Source organism: Glycine max, chromosome 9 (assembly GCF_000004515.6).
Source record: "Glycine max cultivar Williams 82 chromosome 9, Glycine_max_v4.0, whole genome shotgun sequence".
In the NCBI taxonomy this organism is placed as follows: domain Eukaryota; kingdom Viridiplantae; phylum Streptophyta; class Magnoliopsida; order Fabales; family Fabaceae; genus Glycine; species Glycine max.
In genome coordinates, this window is record NC_038245.2 from 6811949 (window position 1) to 6831827 (window position 19879).

Genomic DNA, 19879 nt, shown 5'->3' on the forward strand with positions numbered 1-19879 from the left:
CAATCGTCATATTCAAGTGCAATGGTTTTTTGTTTCGCCAACCAAGCTTTTTTGTACGACACCTTGTAGGCAAATTCATTGTTAATCCTCTCTTGAATCAAAGAAACTTTTATTGATGGATCTTCTCTGATCATGCATGTTAATAAAATAACAAAATTTAAATGACAATTAACGCAAAAGTAGCATAATATGAACAAAAAATACGTACCTACTACACAAGTGGCAATTAAATCTGAATCAAGCTTCTCGTGATCTTGTGTCATGATCATATTGAGACGTGTGTGGTCCACCCCATTGTGTGACTTTCCATGAATCAGTTTTTAAATTGCCCTCATATAGAAAAGGCAAGGACACTCTGTACTTTTATTCAAGCAACAAACGACATACTTGTTCAATTTGCTTTCAACAACTTTGAAACTTTGATGCACCTTCATAACATATAGTTTGACTGCATTTTTGACCGCATCTTTACTATCAAAATCCATGTCAACATATAATTCTTGGCCAACATTAAAACTCGATGGCATCTCCAAACCACAAATGTCTTCCTCATCAGGATGACTCCAGTTGATATTGTTATAATGCAAAGCATCATTACAAAATGGATTTTGAATTCCTTGTACACCTAATAGTTCAAAAAAAAAATTCAAATCATACTTATTTAACATTAAATACAATTGTCATCAAATGATAAATGTATTCACCTATTTTTTATTTAATAAATTATACCTTCTGCTGGGTGAACAATTATTACTGGTTGAATCATGTCGGTGACTTCATCGTCTGTATCAGATATACCGTCAACACTATCATCTTCGTTTAAAGACTCTTCAACGTATGAGTTAGACACAAGATAATCATCATCATCATCATCATCATCATAATCTTCATCACCATGTAAGTTGCTCACATTTCTTGGCAGTTGCGCCTCATTATTAGATAAATTATTTCCACATGATGTAAGAGAATTTGCAAAATGAAACATAGAACCACCAGCCACATCCTTTTCTATGTACAATTCCAAAACTAACATTTGGTTTTGTTGTTGAAAAATTTCCAGCATGGTTTCAACATCTTCGTCATCACAAATTTGCAAATCAACATATTTTCCAGAAACTAAAAATCTACAATTGATAGCAGAAATAATTTCATTATTTTCTAACTTTACCTTATCTCCAATTTTTTTTCTAAAGCATTGAAACTAATTCCACGTTTAATCTGAATCGCTTTTTTATTGTCTTCAAATATTATACCATCATTCTCTTCATATACCATTCCATTGAAATACAACATTGTTATAACTGAGTTCATCATGTACCTACAAAAACACTATTGTAAATAATTAATCATAATAATAATAAATTCAAAATAAAAAAATCTAATCACAAAAAACCTCTTTACTGAAACTTCACATTAAAACTTTATTCTAAATAAAAATTATTAACTTCAACTAAATATGATGAAAGAGACTTAAAAAAGTTGAACGATTTGAAGGTACTAATTTTAAAGGCAAAATAATCCATCAATGAAGCAAAAGGTAGTAATTAATCTTAACAATAATAACTTAAAAATAAATAAAGGTCATTAATTAAATATGATGCCACAAACTTAGAAGTAAAAAGTAAAAATTAAAAAAGGCAGAACAAAGGAACGCTTTCAAAGTAGACATTTTAATTACATTACAAAGCATCAACCAAGCTATTATTATAAAGTCACACGAACAAAACATCAACAACAAGCTAATCTAATTAAAAAAAAAATACTACACACTTCATATTGAAAAAATTTTCCGCACTCAAAATACTTACTTCAAATAAATATGATGCCAAATAAATTTTTTATTTTAAACAGGGTTGAAGTTCAAGGCTCGTAAATTTTTAACACACACGAACAAACCATGAACACCAACCTAATCTAATTAAAAAAAAATACTACAACTTCATATTTAAAAAATTTTCCACACTCAAAATACTTACTTCAAATAAACATGATGCCACAAAAATTTTGGATTTTAAACACACTTCAAAAAAGGCTCATAAATTTTTAAGACAGTAATACAACATCAACACCAACCTAATGTAATTATAAAATGACTACAAGCTTCATATTCAAAACAATTTCCCGACTCTAAATATTTTGTTCAAATAAATATGATGAGACAAATTTTGTTTTTTAAACAGACTTTTACTTCAACCCTCACAAATTTTTAACACCAACAAAACATCAAATACAAAGCTAACTTAATTATAAAAAAATTATAATAAAAACTTCATATTCAAACTTTATTCCGGCGTAAAAAAAATTACTTCAAAAAATTTAATTTCATGCCACACACATTTGATTGTGAACTTCAAACCTTGAAGGCTGACTTGAAGAATAAAAGGTTCAACAATTATCAGAAAACGGAGAGCAAACAATTTTAAAAACTGAGCAATTTTTAAAATGCACAGCAAATGTGGGAGAAGCGCCTATTTAAACCTGATGATCTCGCCAGTGCCACTGGCTATATCAGTGATCTCGCCAGTAGCACTGGCTATTTCCTTGTCATCTCGCCAATACCACTAGCTATATGCCCTGAAAAGGCAGTGCCTCTGAAAAGCTGCATCTGAACCCTAAAAAAACGCTGCCAAAAGTTGATGCCCTAACTGTGCAAATCGCCAATACGAGTGGCTACTCCCCTCATGGTCAAATCGCCAATATGACTGGCGAGACCATTGCCACGTGTCGACGCCAGCCCAAACTCGCCAATGGGGCTAGCGATTTCCTTCTTCCTTGCATGCATTCACGTACAAAACAGACCCATGTAGGAATAAGTTTAAAAACAACACCATTTGAGGAAAAAGTTTGGAAAAGTAGCCCCTTTAGGGCAATTTGCCCGAAAAGAGAGGTATCATTTTCTCTTGCTTTCTAGGTTTATACACCGTTAGTTTGAAAACACATTATTGTGTTTAATTTAATATCAAAACAAAAAAAAGTATGCTTTATTTATTTGGTTTAGATTGTCTTGAAGTTGGAGATTAGAGGGTGCAAAATCATGGACCAACTTGGCTGAGTCAAAGCATGGGCCTTATTATTCAATGGGTGTAGCTAAAGTTATCAAACTCAAAAAATTTCATAAATTCATATGAATTATGTAAACTCAACTAATAGACTTGAATAATTTATTTTATATAAAAAAATAATAAAATACTTATAAAAATAATATTTCAATTCAATATTTCAACATTATAATTAGGATCAGTCTTGACGTTTTAGGGGTTATAGGTGAAATAATAAATAATGTTTCTAATATATTGGCAAAATAATAAATAATAATTCTAATATTTTTTTTGTAATTATGTTATTTGTATGAAATATTTATTGATTTTGCTGAAATTTTCAACAAGAAAACTTGACTAAGAACTTTTAATAGGACATTTTTTCCAACCACTTTTTTCATCTAAGACTGAAATCTGAAGCTTTATTTCTTTAAACTACTTCAACTTATATACATATATTTAAAAATGTAAATATATTTTGCATAAAGAATAGACACCTGATTTCATTAAAAATGATACATTTGATTACATTCAACAAACATATGATTTTCATTCAATTTATGTCATCCAAAAATTTACATACAGCCAAGTATTTATGTATAAGGTTACATCTTAAAGAGAAAACATATACACAATATGCATATATAATTTGTTTATGCAATTTGATTTCTTAAAAATTATCTTCATTTTCTTTTTCTCTTTTCTATTCTCTTCCCATCATAAATTTTTGTTCTTTATTAATATACTAAATTTTAAAAAATTATAATTTAAATTGTTGTATGTGCTTCTTATCTTGTTAAAAATAAACATTTTAAGTTATTATGATATGTTTCTTACATATTAATTTCTCACATTTACTTAAAAATTCATTTAACATGAATTTATGAATATGATATGACACATTAGAGAGAAAAAAAAACTATTTTTTTTTACTTTCTACTTATATGTCATATTTTTATTTGACTAAAAATAAACATAAAACCAGAAAATAATTTTAACTTATTTATAAAAACAATATAGAAAAAAAATTCTATATAATTATATTTAAAAAAAAATTGGGTCTCTTTTAGCAATGGATCCTAGGCAGTTGCACTCCTGGATTATGCTTAGGGCTGACCTTGACCATAATATTGCAAAATAGCAAATCATAAACTTCATAATACTAAAATAATTAAGTGTAATAGTAAATCACCACTAGATAAGTTCAAACTCCACCAAATAAAACATAAATAATAAGTTCACACGATTACAAAACATAAGTTCTTAAAATTGATAACACTTAAATAACTAAAAAATGACAAATATCACTTAGATAATCCATAAAATAACTTAAACAATAAAATGTAGTACATTACATGAACATTTTGAGTTAATTTTTTTAATTCGATAAACTCGTACTTAAACTCACGACCTTACTCAGTTTGCTCCAAGTCTACCGAGTTTACCTGATTTTGTGTGAGTTTACTCAATTTCTGAGGGTTAATCCATGGAGACAAAGTGAACTCATAAAATCGTACGATTTTACAAGTTAAAATGCGATTTCGATAACCATGGGTGTAGCTTTAACACATCTTTTGGGAGGGATAAAGAGTTTAAGTGTGATGAAGCTCTGAACCGAAGATTAGTATTATAGTCGGCCTAAAGAAATTCAGCTAGCATGTGAGCTTTTAGCTTTCAACTCTTAGTTTATACCTTATAAATTTTTAAGTAATTTATCAATTAGTTTTATCAAATATAGCCTAAGTTTGTGGGATGCTTTAGAATAAAAAAAAAAACAAACATGTTAATTAAGGTGATTTAAAAAAAATGTGAGCCTTAATGCTGTAATTCATAGCTAAATTGACCAATAGCCGACCTACCTTGCAATCTACAAGTTCGAGTTTCTATAAAACATGTGTTTTAAGAAATCAAATATGTTAAGGTGATAGTCATGGACTACGGATGGTTATATAGAAAATAATGGCAGTGATAAATTGGTGATTATAATACTATATAAGATGAATCTTACCACCCAAAATGAGAGAACAATGAAGACAAAGGCTGAAAATGTTTTTTTCATAAAAATGTTACCCTTGTGGCTTGAAAGGACATTGGACTCGTGTCTACCATACACGTATGCCCAAATATCTTACTCAATTCTATCAAGTATCCACTAAGGAAATGAAAAAATGTTGCTGAAACAAATTTCACCCAATACAATGACAATGACGATATATATTGACGCAACACATTTTGATGTGTTAGAAGTCCTTTAGCAACTCGAAAGGAAAAATTAATCACTTGATTGATGGTGAGAATGTTTGCATGTGAATAACAAAATCCCAATACACATGTATCTTATAATTCAACACATACTCAATTTATCATTTGCATATAATCTTAATCACAATTTCATAATCTCAATATAATAATTTGGCACGTATCATGAATCATATACACATCCATCACACTCAGTAGTAATATTTGCATGACATAAAGCATATATATATATATATATATATATATATATTAAATCAAACTATATTATTTTAAATTAAAAAGAGTTTCTAAAATAATTAAATTAAAATTGTATCAAAAGAAATTACTACTAAGCATTAACTATACAACTTTCTTTGATTTATTATTTTATTACTTTTATTATTACAATGTATATATAACATGTTGATCATCATCGTGGGAAGATACATGACAAAGATAATAATTTGTATAAAATAAGCAATTAAAGAGAAGATTATTTAGAGTACAATTCATGTTAATTGGAAGAAAAAAACCAAATTTCTAGGATTCACACTCAACACAAGAACACATCAATTTCACAGCAATTTTGTTTTGGGACATCAATTGGCACGTCAAACATATATAATTCATTGTTATAATTGTAAAGATAGAATCAAAATTGCATCAACACCCCAAAACTCATCCCAATTGTTCATCTAAAGATCCCTACACATGTTCTCACTACTCCCCAACTTGTGAATAACTCATCACTTACCTCTAAGCAGGTATGTGTGTAGTCTGGTAGCGATAGCGGCGTCTCTAGTGATTCTCTAAGATTACTCAACCTTTTCCTTTGGCTGCTCTGGTAGGGTTTCCAAGCGTTAAAGAGAAGGAGAAGGGATTGAAGCCTCAATTTCACTATCTCCATGCGAAAATGAGTTTGAAGGTGATGTCTAAATTTCAGGACGATCCAACGGTTAACGAGACTAGGATCGTAATTTTAATGAAGCAGATTTGAGCGTATGCAAGAAAAAAACAGGGTTTTGGAAGAGGAAGAAGGAGAACAAATGTGGAAATAAGAGAAAGCGTAGAAACATATCGTAGATATAAAAATTGACCTAGTATGTTTTTATTTATAGTCATGGTACTCTGAGTCTATTATTTACTCTATTTTTTTTCTTTATTTTATTATTTTATAAAAATAAACTCTATTTTACTCTTTCATTAAATAAATAACCAATTAAAACATCTCTTTATTTTCTAAAATATATTTTCTTTATTTTTTTCTAATACTATGAAACTCTTGTTTTAATCAACAAAAACTCTTTCCTTTCGTTTATTTACTTTCTAAAAACTCTATTAATTTTTAAATAATTTTTTTTATACAAAAAATAGGGTGCTACACTATCAACTAGAGATGACCTTTAGACAAGAAAACTTCCCACAAGCCTCAAGATAGATTGATCAAACAAGCACACAAAGAGTCTCAAAGTTGGAAAATCATAAAGGCATTAACAAATCAAAAATATGATTTCACAAGGCACAATAAGAAGAATTCACCATCTTTTCAAGTTGATAGAGTTGATGAACTATCACTTCTTAGGGTTGATACAATTGAAAGAAATTGTTGCCCTTTTAGGTCAACATCCTTGAGCTACGAGAAAAAAAAGAAGGAAATATCCATATTGGGAAAAATGAATTACCCAAAGCGTTAGGTATATATGCCTCAACAAGTTCATACCTTATGTTATCATAAACTACCAATTTTTGTCCCCTATTTTACTCAATTTGTAATTTTTGTCCCCTTATAAAAAAAAATAGAGTTGGAAGACACAATAAAAAAAAGTAGCATTACCTAATAAAAATATATGACTTCGCAAGGCACAATCAAAAGAATCCACCATCTTTTCAAGTCGGTAGAGTTGGTAGAATTGTGACTTCTTAGGGTCAATACAATCAAAAGAAATTGTTGTCTTTTTAGGACAACATCTTCAAGCAACAAGAAAAGAAAATAACCATATTGGATACATTAAACTACCCAAAGCATTAAGTAAGTCTCAACAAGTTCATACCTTGTGTTACCACAAGTTATCAATTTTGGTCTCCTTATTTTACCTAATTTGTATTTTTTATTCCCTTATAAAAAAAAAATAAAGACAACCGGATGCCCTATTTTTTAAAATCAAGAATTTTCGTTCAAACATCAATTTTAGGGTGTCGATAGTTAATGGAAAACATTGACGGCTAAATCATTGATGTGACACTATAATATTATATTTTTAATTATTAATTTGATTTGTAGAGAATTTAATTTAATAATAATTTAATTAAAAACTATTAATCACTAAAAAAACCTCTTTAAATCAGCTAAAAATTTAATTAAAAATTTTAATATTATAATGTAACACCGACGATTTAACACTCAATGCCTAAAAATTAAATATAGAACCAAATTGTTGATTTTAAAAAATAAGGAAACTAAATATCTTTATTTTTTTTATAGGAGTCAAAATTGTAAATTGAATAAATTATGGAGACCAAAACTATATTTTAGTCTTATTTATATTAAATAATTTTTAATTTCTTACTATATATTTTACAATCATTTTTTCATTAATGATAAGCATATAAAATATTTAAAAGATTAAGAAGACATAATAATACAATTAAAATTAATAATAAAAATAACCAATTAATATTATCATGAAACTTTTCAAAGGAGAAATATATGAAAAAATTATTATAAATTTAAATAGATAAAAAGAGAATACAACGAAGATAACTTACCAAAAAACACACTGAATTATTATTTTTTATTAAAAAAAAGGCTTACGACATGGGTTTCCTAGGAACTGATGTAGTAAGGTTGTTTTAGAAAAAATAATAAATACAAGAAACCAATTTCTCAATGTCAAAATGAAAAAAAAAAAATAAACAAAGGTGAGAAATCGATGTGGGAGAACCGATTTCTCACCTTGTACATTGATTGGTACCATTTATATTTATGTTGAGTGTTTAAATATATGTATTTTTCTTAAATATTATTTGAGATAAATTATACTTTATTATAAATTAAAAATCAGTGTTTAATCAAATTATCTTATAGAAAGTATCTTGTATCGTGCACGATATTAAAAAAAATAACACCTGGAATCAGTTTCTGGTTAACCGAATTCATAATGTAAAAATGAAGGTAAAAAATCAGTTTCACCTTAAATAGTAGTGACCTGTATAATTTGTGTAAATATTTTTTGAGTTGTATTATTTGAATAATTTTTTAATTTTTTTGTATTATTTGGATGAAAAATTCAATCATTGTGAACTGACCATATATGTATTTTGATACATAAGAATAATAAAAAAGTCGGGAGAAAAAAAAAAAAAAAACACACTTGATTGTTACGTGACTATTCCCATTAGGCCAAGCCAGGGTGCGTTGCAAGCGTTGTATATGCACGGAAGGACGTCAGTAGTCAAATATGGCGTCATGTGGAAACTAGCCAGCGACACACCTTGTGAAACATGTCATGTGAGGTAGGCACAAGCTAAATTTTCCTTTTGTTCTTTAAAGAGGCAAGTCCTGGTACGATTATGAACGTGCAACATGGAGTTTTGTCTTCCCAAACGACAATTCCAGAATGTTTTCAACCATTATTTCGAACATGATTCAAGAAGCTATATAGTAACCTTAAAAATGACCATTCTAAAATATATAAAAATATTTTTCTTTTTCAACCATTATTTTTTTATTATTATGGAACATAAATTTCAAAAATTATTTTTTTTTACTATTAGTAACACCTATTTTAGAAGGTGAAAATTATTTTTTTACTGTTATTAAACATTTATTTTGAAAAAACATAAGTTATTTTTTATTGTTATGAAACACTCATTTCAAAGACGAAAACGGAAAGAGGAGGATGTCTAGAGAAGGAGACGACACAGGACAAGAAGGATCTGTCGTGGGAAGAAAAGCTGTTGCACGGGAGGGAGCTGTCGTCACGGGTTGGAGGTGCATCGCGGATTGAATGGTTTCTTAAGGAGGAATTGTTAGGGTTAGGGAAGGAGGAACTAACTTATTAAAGGTAATTTAGTATTTTACAAACTAAAATAAGGAATGCAATATACACATATAGGAGTGTAGGATTCAAATCTCGTCACTGAAAAATGGTCTTCCATTAATTTGCAGCTTGACTTTGTCTACGTCATTATTAATTTTTTGAAACTACCAACCCAAGTGTCACAAATGAGTTGAAGAAATACTGTATAGTTTGTATATTATTCTTACACGGTATAGATAAAATTAAGGATAAAATGTATTAGTTCCCTTATTTTTTCTTCTTATAAATAGTGAATTCTATCTCCCATTTTAGTATCCTAAGTTTTATGAAGAGAAATTAAATTAATCAATTTAAAAAAATAAGAAAATAATATATAAATATACTAATAATAATGTGTGACATTTACGTGATACCTGCTTTATGTTCAAAATAGAAAGTGATTTTTTTCCAACTTACATCATAAATCATCCTTAATATCTCTTTTTAAAATAATTATTATAGAATTTCACAAACATATATGATAATAGATCATAAATGGATGTCCGTTTAAAGTGCATGCCTAGTTCATTTTATAATGTATTAACATTTCATCAAAGTTTTGAAAATTGGACAGAACCGAGTTCTATCGGTTGAACCGAAAATCGGCCTGTCATTTGGTCCGGATAATCTCTGAAACTGGCAATTAACAATCCGGACAGGAAACCGTTAAACCGGTGTAAAACCGTGAAAACTGATGGTTTAGCGGTTTTCAACTGTTTTTGGAAAAAATTTCTCATTTTCTCAAAATTAAACGTGCTTTGCTACGAATTCAGACACGCAAGCTTAAGCCACTTTTGTACCAAGTCTGCAGGGAGCTGACACCGTCACAATGCATGAAAAGAAGGAACTTTGACTAAAGTTAAAAAGTTAAAACTTAAAAAACTAAAAAAAGAAAGACAAAATTATAAATTTAGTCTTCCATTTTATCTCCAATTTCTAATTTGGTCATCATTAATTTAATTCACAAAATTGGTCTTTCAATAATTTAATTCACAAATTTGATCCCTTATCTTATAAAATCGTGCAATGTTGGTCTTTCAGATCACAACGTTGACCGTTAACATGTGACCGTTAACATCACCTGTTAACGGTCAACGTCTAATTGTGATCTAGAAAATCAATAATAGTGTACGATTTTATAAAATAAGGGGACCAAATTTGTGAATTAAATTATTGGGGATCAAATTCAAAATTGGAGATAAACTGAGAAATAAAAATATAATTTTGCCAAAAAAAAAAAATGAAGATTACAAACTGAACTATATGCTATGCATAATTAGTGACATCTATTTGTAAAAAATAAAAATAAAAATTAGTGACATCTACTTTTATTTTCCAGAAACGATTTTAATTCTTCTTCCCGGGAGTTCACACATCAAAAAAATATTCAATATTGTTTAAAAAGCCATTAAAGTAACATTAATTAGTTTAGACACCTTTGCAATAAAATTAACGGATAAATATAAGAGTTTTTAGGAAGTTTATTTAGATTTATGTAATAACCTGTTACTCTAATAAGTTTTTTATGACTTATTTAAATAATTTTTTGATAAAAATTATTTAAACTCATATTTTTAAATTTTCAGTGATTAAAAAAGAATATTCATGTTATTCTAAAGTTAAACGTGATACTCTTTCAACTGTATAAAAGTTTGACAATAGTTAATCCATTGATAAAAAAAATGGCGTTAATTTAAGTCTTTAATTATTAAAAATATCATTTTTATTAAAATAAATTAGTGTTATTTGTATTAGATTAAAAATATATATTACAGTATGTCAAATGTGATATTATATTTATTTAGTATTATTGCATAAACTATTTAATTATTACTATCTTATTCAACCACAATTCAATTATAATTAAACCTTTAAACTTTGGCCGATTCAATGACCAATTCAATTTTAAAAACCTTCCATTTTATAGTCTGAGCAGAGTTTGGATTCAATACTAATTCAATAAGCAAATTACATTACTAGAATTAAAATTCCCACGTTGATATATACTGTCATTTGAAGATATTCTCAGAGTCACGGGACATTATTCCATTTTTATAATATCCCTACAACTACACACATCTTAAAAACCCATTTTGACAACAATTTACTTTATGCACGAAGAGAATCAGTGCACATCAAAATATCAATCGATATGTACATTAGATACACAACCTACACACTGTTACTACAAAAATAAATAATTCAAAGGATACTCCATGTTACACAACACTATTTATTTAAGAAAACCATCATTTTATAACCATGAGTTCATCAAATCCTCGCACAACTTCTCAATTATGCTATATGGTACAAATGAGCATCAATTTTCCCAGTAAAACTAGAGTCCCTGATATCATAGAGGAAAGATTACATCTTTCTTAAATTGTCTAACCTTGCCTGTAAATCACTATCTATCCCTCCATCATCATTCCCAGTCGTTTCAACTTGTGGTACCTTTGTCTTTGCAGCCGGGGCAGCAACAGCTGATGATGGTGCATTTACAAGCTGTATACATCAAACAAAAAACTTATTAGACTTTGTTATAGTGACCCGGTCATTTACTTTTTTGGGTGAAAAGAGATGTTGAATGGGGGAAACCATAAGCATACCTCTTGGTTAATGTCAATGCCAATCTCATCAAGAACTTGGTTAACTAGGTCTTCAGTTTCCTCTTCATCTTCTTCTCCTTCCAAAGCATCATCTATTGCATCTCCCATCATCTCAGATGTCAATTCCATCTTCTCATTCTGTCTCTCAAATTCTTGCATGATTTTCTGCAATGATGGCAAGTTCATCTGCCTATTCATTTGCCCCATGGCCTTTGTCACGCCTTTCATAGCCTCACCCATTGCTTGTGTTGATTTCAAAGTCTGAACAATTGTATTACAAAAGAAACTACCTTTTAGTACTTGAATATCAAAAGACACATCTGTTTTGATAAAAGTTTTGAGACTGTTGGCCAGTTAGTTATATACCAATAAAAACAAAATGCCATGAATCTTAGGGAAGAACCATTATCCTATATTAACCATATATGCTAGAACAAATTACAAAGAAATAGATACAGTCACCACAATAGCATACCTGAATTCTGAGTGATACACCTTGGAGCTGAGATTTTAGCTTATAAAATTTCTCAACCTGATGCCTTGTTCTAACAAGATCTTTTGCCATAACTCTAACAGCTCCCTGGACAACATTACATGAAATACAATATTGGCATTTGGTGAAAGTGAAACATTTGCCACCCACCTTAAAGGTTAAATAAAAATTTAACTATAAACAGCAGATAAACACGTTAAGGCATTACAGACAAATATAGATTTGGGGTAAAATTCTAAACCTGTCGGTAAAAAACATTGAAACGAAACTAGATTTCATCATGAGCAAGCCAGTTCCACTATCTAGAGGAACCACATTAGTTAACATTTCACAATTTAATGCCATACTACTTTTCAAATTAGAATCCTGTAGTAGATAGAAATTGAGATAAACAAGAGAACAGAGGAAAAAAAAGGAAAAGAGGAGAGTTCCTCAAGCAAATTAGAATGATCTCATCATGCTATTTTAAGAGGGATACAATGGTATTTATTTACAGATGATTCAGATTAAATTTATCCTGACTAACCACTAGATCTGAACAATAATCATGAATAATGCCAGTCTGGCAATCAGTTAATTATCAATTGACTGTTACATCTGTAACTACTGCAACTACCTAGCAGAACAAATAAGTTAAGCTAATAGCTAACACTGTGTTTCTACTCTAGCAGTGTCCACTCAAACTCAAGTAGGCTCAACAATTAAAAAATTGTTCAACCACTTTGAGTTTGCTTCTTACATCACAAAATCTGGCGTTGCCTAAGTTTGGTAAGTATAACAACAATCTGATCATGAGCTGGTATATGACAAACACTGAGACTTTTAACCCTTTCTCTTACGAAGCAGAGGTCCAATTCCATGAGTTCATACAACAGTTAATTAATGGATTATAAGCCAGTGACAGTACTTAGGTAGTTATCACAGTAGACAACAGGGGTTACAATAGGAATTTGTAATTCTTGTAGAAGAGACTGAATCATAGGACCTCAGTTGTAGTGATTGCCAAGCTGTGATATTCGGCTTCTGCAATAGAGCAAGCAATCAAGGTCTGCTTCTTTTACTACCATGAGATCAGATTCTGGTCAAGGTAAATGCATGCCCCAGATGTTGATCTTCCACCATCTGGGTCTGAGGACAATCAGCATCACAGAATGGGTGTATGGCTAGCTATTTGAGATCAGAAGCGGGTTGAAAAGGTAACCCATAGTTGATCATGCTTTGGAAGTATCCAAGAATCCGCCTGACTATATTCCAATGATTGTAAAGGGGCTGAGATAATAACTGGCATGCCTAAACTGTGGCTTATTTCTTGCCTAACATTTGTTGCATATTGAAGAGCTCCAACAATTAATATGTAGATGCTGGGGTCCTGAACATAGTCTGATCCAAACATGGGAGAGTTTGGAACCTCCAATCATGGGGTGTAGAAATTCCCTTTTCTGTTGACTTGTTGGATTCAGCAAGCAGATCATAAATATATTTCCTTTGACATAAGAGGATGGAGCCACTACAGAAATATTTAAATTCAATTCCCAAGAAGTAATCTATGTTGATGTTACCCAATTGTTTAAGGGGAAAAATTGAGTTAAGATTAGTTATCAGCTGCTGAATGAGGATGAGTATTTCCCTTGTGATTAAAATGTCATCAAGATAGACTAAGATGTAAATAAAGCGGCTGAAAGTGGTTAATATGAATAGAGATGAGTCACATTAGAGAACATCTCAAGTAGGGCATGTTTTATTCCATATAATGCTTTGTGGACTTTGCATAGAAGAGCTTTGTCAACAGCTTCAAGTTGTGAAGGCTGGACCACATAAAGCATTTTTAATATCTAGTTGTTGTATTGGTCATTTATTTGTTAAAGCAAAATTATGTCTCGGATAGTGACAGGCTTAACTACCGGAGAAAAGGTATTTTTATAGTCAAAACCATGTTGATGAAATCCCTTTGCAACAAGCTGAGCCTTATTTTTATTGATTGAGCCATCTGAGTTTTCTTTGACCTGAAAAACCTCTTCACATCCTCTTGCTTGCATGTGAGAAGGAAGGGGTACTAATTGGCAAGAAGAGCTGAATATTGAGCTTTCTAAACAGAAGAGGGTTCCCGTGTGACAAGAGAGTAGATAAAGGCTGAGGTTTGTAGATGCTAGACTTCATCTAGTCTGCATTCGATGAGTGGCAAGGAGGATCAGTACATATGTTGAGGACATCCTGACAATCAGAAGAGGCAGTGGAAGAAGAGGGAGGCAGAACAATGTGAGAATGAGAAGAAATGGTGGAAAAGGAAGAGATGAGGAAGTGGAAGATGGTTGGGGATAAAGTCAGGGATAGAGGAATAGACAGGATTTCATTGAATAAAACATTCTTGGAAATTTATAGCCTCCCATCAGAAGAAAGGCACTTGTAGCCTTGTTGACTTGTTGAGTAGCCAAGAAATATACACTCTGTGGAATGAGTAACAAGAAAGGATAGCAGGCACACTCACACCCCCGATCATATTAAGAGAGGAATATGCAGGATTTGACCTGAATAGTTCGGTGAAAGGAATTTCACCATTGATTTGACCTGTATGGCTGTATCTTGCTGAGACTGAGATACACCTCAACTATATATATTCACCAATATAGTATACATGATTCAACAACATAATTCTCATATTTTCCCTAAATTGTGTAATGTTGCAAATAAATGACATGGTAGACTAAGAATTTCAAAATTGAAAATGGAAATTGAAGTGGAAAACACATTCAAGACACCCAATGAAAGAAGGATTCCAGTGCTGCAGAAAGGTAACATTTTCAAAAGGAAAAACAAAACTTCTGATGCATTAGGAAAACAGGTATCATATTGAGTCTGCAACAGCACTAGGAAAGCAATTCCCAGTGACAAGCACAGCAACAACAAAAAGTTTCATCCTCAAAATCAATGTGAATATATATCTTAGTTAATACAAGTGATAACATTAAGTAATACAATTTCCCAAACCACAACTATCAATAACAAACAACCCACACAGCAAGGAACAAGGAAATCATAAGAACAAGAAAAAAATAAATAAATAATATCATCTCAGCCGCCAACACAATCAGACCCTCTTCCTTCTTTCTAAAAAAGAGCAGCAAATTCCAATCCAAATTCTCTACCAGACAGCAGAGGTTGGGTGTTTTAAACTTGCATCGAAAAACAGCTAAACTAACATATTCACAGTAAGACATGTTCACCATACATACCATTAAAAACAAAAGGCAAATAATACACAATTAACACACAGTCACTGTACCATCTGGCCCTGTTTGGCACTTTTCTTTATCTCCGCAATCAATTTCTTCTCTTGCGTTTGCAAGCCTTGCCGCTCGCGCTCAATTTCTCTGATTGATTTGTCCAGCATCCTCTTATTTTCCCGCAGAAGCTCTGAAAGTCACAAACTTCATGGTCATGTACTACGAAATCAATATGCAGTATTTCATAATTGCAATACCCTCACAAAGACACCCCCATTTGAATCAGGTACACAACTAAACGAGCCAGCAAGTAGTTCATCAAAATTATGAATTATGATTCTCATAGTTACAAAGCATAATCGAAATTGAAAAGAAAAGGGATACAAAATATAAATCATAAGGCAATTTCTGAATCTTATCAGAACTAGGAGACAAAAGCTAACAAGAACATAAAATAGAACAAATCATTAGTTAAATCTGCAAAACAACAACCACACAAGAAAGAAAAGCAAAGAATTTAATATTTGCATAAACGAAAAGGTTTTGCGGTACATCTGATTATGTCGAATTGAACATAAATTAAAGAAAATGTAAAAAAAAAAAATGATGATGGGGATAACTCTACCATCAAAATTGAGCAACCCCATTTTAAAAAATCATTTTTTATTTTCGACAGAGAACGCGATGATGAACAAACCTGCGGGTGTTTTTCGCTTTCCGAAGATGAAACTCATGGCGGTGGAAGGAACAACCTTGGTTGAGATCGAACAGAAAATTTTGTAGAAGACGAGAGAACAGCGCCTAATAGATTAGCCTCCGATCCCGTTGTTATGATATGCGTTTGGGATTTGGTGATGATGCTTTTGGTTTGATCACAGGTTGAGGTTGCTTACGCGGTAAGCGTTGAAACGAGGAATCATCAACGAACCATGATCTCCGTCGTTTTCCACACGTGCTGCACTCGGTGTCGGACCCACCGTTGCGTAGTTACTCAGTTAGTTACTTAGTTTCCTCGAAATAACCACACCCTAGGGGTGGGTATGGTTGCGGGTGAATTTGATAGTGAAGAGTAAATAATGAAAAAAAAAAAAAGTCTGTAAAATATTTTAAGTAAAAAAGAGAAGAACAGAGATGTGATCCACACAAAATTTTGAAATTTTCTCATAGTTTTTCTCTTTTATTTCTTGATTACTAAACACACACTAACAGACTTTGAGTTAGGTTTGTATTTTATTCGGATTTTAAAAAATTATTTTAACATGCTAAAAGACCTCGAAGGAATGCTGTGATTATTAGAATTTTTTAAAAGACTTTTTATTATTAATATTTTAAGTTTCAATTTTAATGAATTTACATATTAAGAAATTTAAAAATATTTCATAAATTTTATAAGATTTGAAATGATTTAATAGATGTAAAAAAATAGTAAAAAATTATTGGAGTCAATGAAAAAAAATAACAAAAAAATAATGAGGTTTGAATAGAAAAATTAATATGATTTTATAAATCTTTGTGAGGGAGTTTGTTCACGAATAATTTTTTAAGTCACAAGAATAATTTTTCTTGGGAATATAATATTATTCTCGTGTATTATTAAAAAATATGTTTTATCAACTATTAAAATTGATGGAGATTATTTTTTATATTCACATGAATATGATTAAAACATATGTTTGATTGAGTTATTTTTTTTGGGAATATATATTATAATTATTAAAATATCCTTATTACAAAAACTTTCATTACACTTATTTCCTCTCCATGTGTTGGATGATTACGATAAATGAAAAAAAAAAAACAAAAATTGCCTATTAAAAAATGAACATTGGAAGAAAAGGAAAAATTATCATAAGATGTAGAAATAAAATTAACACTAAAACAAATTGCGGGGACATTAATTGGGCAGGAATGAAATTTGTGAGATTGAAAATATTTAAGCATGCATTATGAAGGAACAACAAAGAGTGGTAGAGTAATGGTTAGTAAAAGGATATATATGAATTTTTATTCATGAAGATGTATTCATGTCTCATGGGAATAATTTTTCTCCACCTCCTCTATTGGAACCAATTGATATAATATGAGATTATGTCCTTTCCAAAAATAAAATATGTCCAGGATTAACTTTTTTACAACCTCATAACAAATGTGATATAATTTTCCACATCTTTTATTCTTGGGAATAAATGAATAATTCATTAAACAAACATCTCCTAAATAGTTTATTTATTAATATATGTCCTTGTATACTATCCTTTTTCTCCATCAGTGTCTTTTTTTTTCTGCTGGTTCCTCTTCTTGGATTTAAACAACAGATACAAAATTATCATTTTTGTTTTCTAATAATACTTTTTAAAAGTAACAAAAGAAATTATTATTACTATTATTATTATTATTATTATTATTATTATTATTAATTAGATGTAACTTGTACTTAAAAGATATAACTATGGTTGGAAGTTAAATAAAATATTATGACAATCGATTTTTTTTATATTAGATTCTTTTAGTTTTTTAGTTGTTTGCAAGACATATTTTTTCACATAATTTTAATCTTGGTTATGGCCTTTTTAGTTTTAATATTTTTTATATTTTATAATTTTTATATAAGTGAATTTAATGAGACAACTTTTATGTCTTGAATTAATAAAAAAGATTTAAAATTATGTCCTAAAATTAAAAATGAATGTTATAATAAAAGAACAATATTAACTCAAATTTGAGTTAAGGAATCAAAATAATTTAACAGAAATAAAAAAAATATATTTTGAGTAAAAAGTAAGAATTAAAAATATATTTTAACCTTTAAAATATGATCCTACGTAATATATATTTTGTTTACGAATTTTATACTTAGAAATGAAAATTATAGGCATGATTTGACTGAACCGTTCCTTAAACGCAACTTAATATCCTAATATCTGATTTTTCATTTTGCATTAATTACCAACACAGAAATCACAACAAAAGAAAAATTATTCATTTTGCAATAATGGGCCTCTCTGAGTTATGATTCCTTTCTGGGCTTAGGAAAAGAAGCCCATGATCGTAGTTTGGAGACAAAATCTAGCGGTGGTCCTCTCTGTAGCTTATCCCTTTCATTCTCTCACAATTAATATTTTTATTATTATTTACTAATTCAAAAAATAATCTATGTGCTTAAACTTGCAGGTTACCTATATACATAATTGGGTGTAATTGATTTGGAAAGAAATAAGTATTGTTGGAAGTTAAAATAAAATGTTATAGTAATTTATAATAATTGAGAATAAAAGTGTCTAAAAGAAAGATGACACTTAATGGGATTATTTCTTTTATAACAGTTGATGATAAAAATATTCAGAAGAAATATGACATCAAATGAAATATTTCCTTTATAATAGTTATAGATGAATTAACTAATAGGTTTTTTTTTTTGTATAATAAGGGAAGAAGGAGTTGGTTGAGGGTTTTGTGGTTTTTTTACTAGGTGGTGGGCATGAGGACATTCATAAAGAAGGAGATATGCTTGCTTTAGGGGACTGCATAATATTTTATTGGAAAATATCAGAAACTAGCATCAACAGAGATGGTCAGGTTTGAATGCTAATAAAGCAAATTATTAGTGCTAGTTTTTGTGATTGGTTTTTATCAGAGGAGAGGTCGTTGATGAATAATGTATTTTGTATTATGATTGGTGTGGCTGTGTGGAGCAGGAGAGATTATCTGAAAACTGATAGAAAAAGAAATAAATTCTAGCAAAATTTCAAAGATTTAAATGAGATTGTTTAGTGAGTGTGATATTTATATTTTTTTTTACTAAAAAATTACATAAAGTTTATCGAAATTCATCCTAGACAATAATCAACTGAAATATGTATGATTTTGAATACCATAAAACTTCTTTTAAGTTGTGAATAATCTCAATTGAATACCATCGAATTTCATTGTCGTAAAAAAATAATCCTTAAAGTGTTCATTGAATATCATAAGATTTTTTTATCATGTTTAAAAATCTTAATTGAATACCACTATAAAATCCTAATTGAATATCTCCCCAAGGAGGTGCAGGAAGCAATAGCCTGAAATTCAATATAGAAAATGATTGAGCAAAAGCCATGGAGGGTGTGACACATGGATGATCTATGATCATTACCTTATAGTGCAAATTTGGTTTCCAAAATTTAATTTTCCAATAGCCAAAATTGGCAAAAAAAAACTA

The 19879-nt window shown here is 29.9% G+C and overlaps 1 protein-coding gene across 1 annotated transcript; it reads right to left on the reverse strand.

Moving 5' to 3' along the window:
* Positions 1-11463: 11463 nt before the first annotated feature.
* On the reverse strand, positions 11464-16642 carry LOC100526885 (vacuolar protein sorting-associated protein). The gene is made up of 5 exons (NM_001248573.2): positions 16376-16642; positions 15738-15868; positions 12440-12544; positions 11965-12225; positions 11464-11860 (listed from the first exon to the last, which is right to left on the reverse strand). The coding sequence occupies exons 1-5, from the start codon at positions 16410-16412 to the stop codon at positions 11723-11725; spliced, it is 672 nt and encodes a 223-aa protein (NP_001235502.2). The 5' UTR covers positions 16413-16642; the 3' UTR covers positions 11464-11722.
* Between the last annotated feature and the right edge of the window lie 3237 nt (positions 16643-19879).

Coding starts and splice junctions, on each gene's coding strand:
- LOC100526885 (NM_001248573.2), bottom strand. CDS start 16,412: ATGAGTTTCATCTTCGGAAAGCGAAAAACACCCGCAG. Junction 12,226..12,439: donor GTGTATCACTCAGAATTCAG/GTATGCTATTGT, acceptor ACAATTGTTCAG/ACTTTGAAATCAACACAAGC. Junction 11,861..11,964: donor GCATTGACATTAACCAAGAG/GTATGCTTATGG, acceptor TGATGTATACAG/CTTGTAAATGCACCATCATC.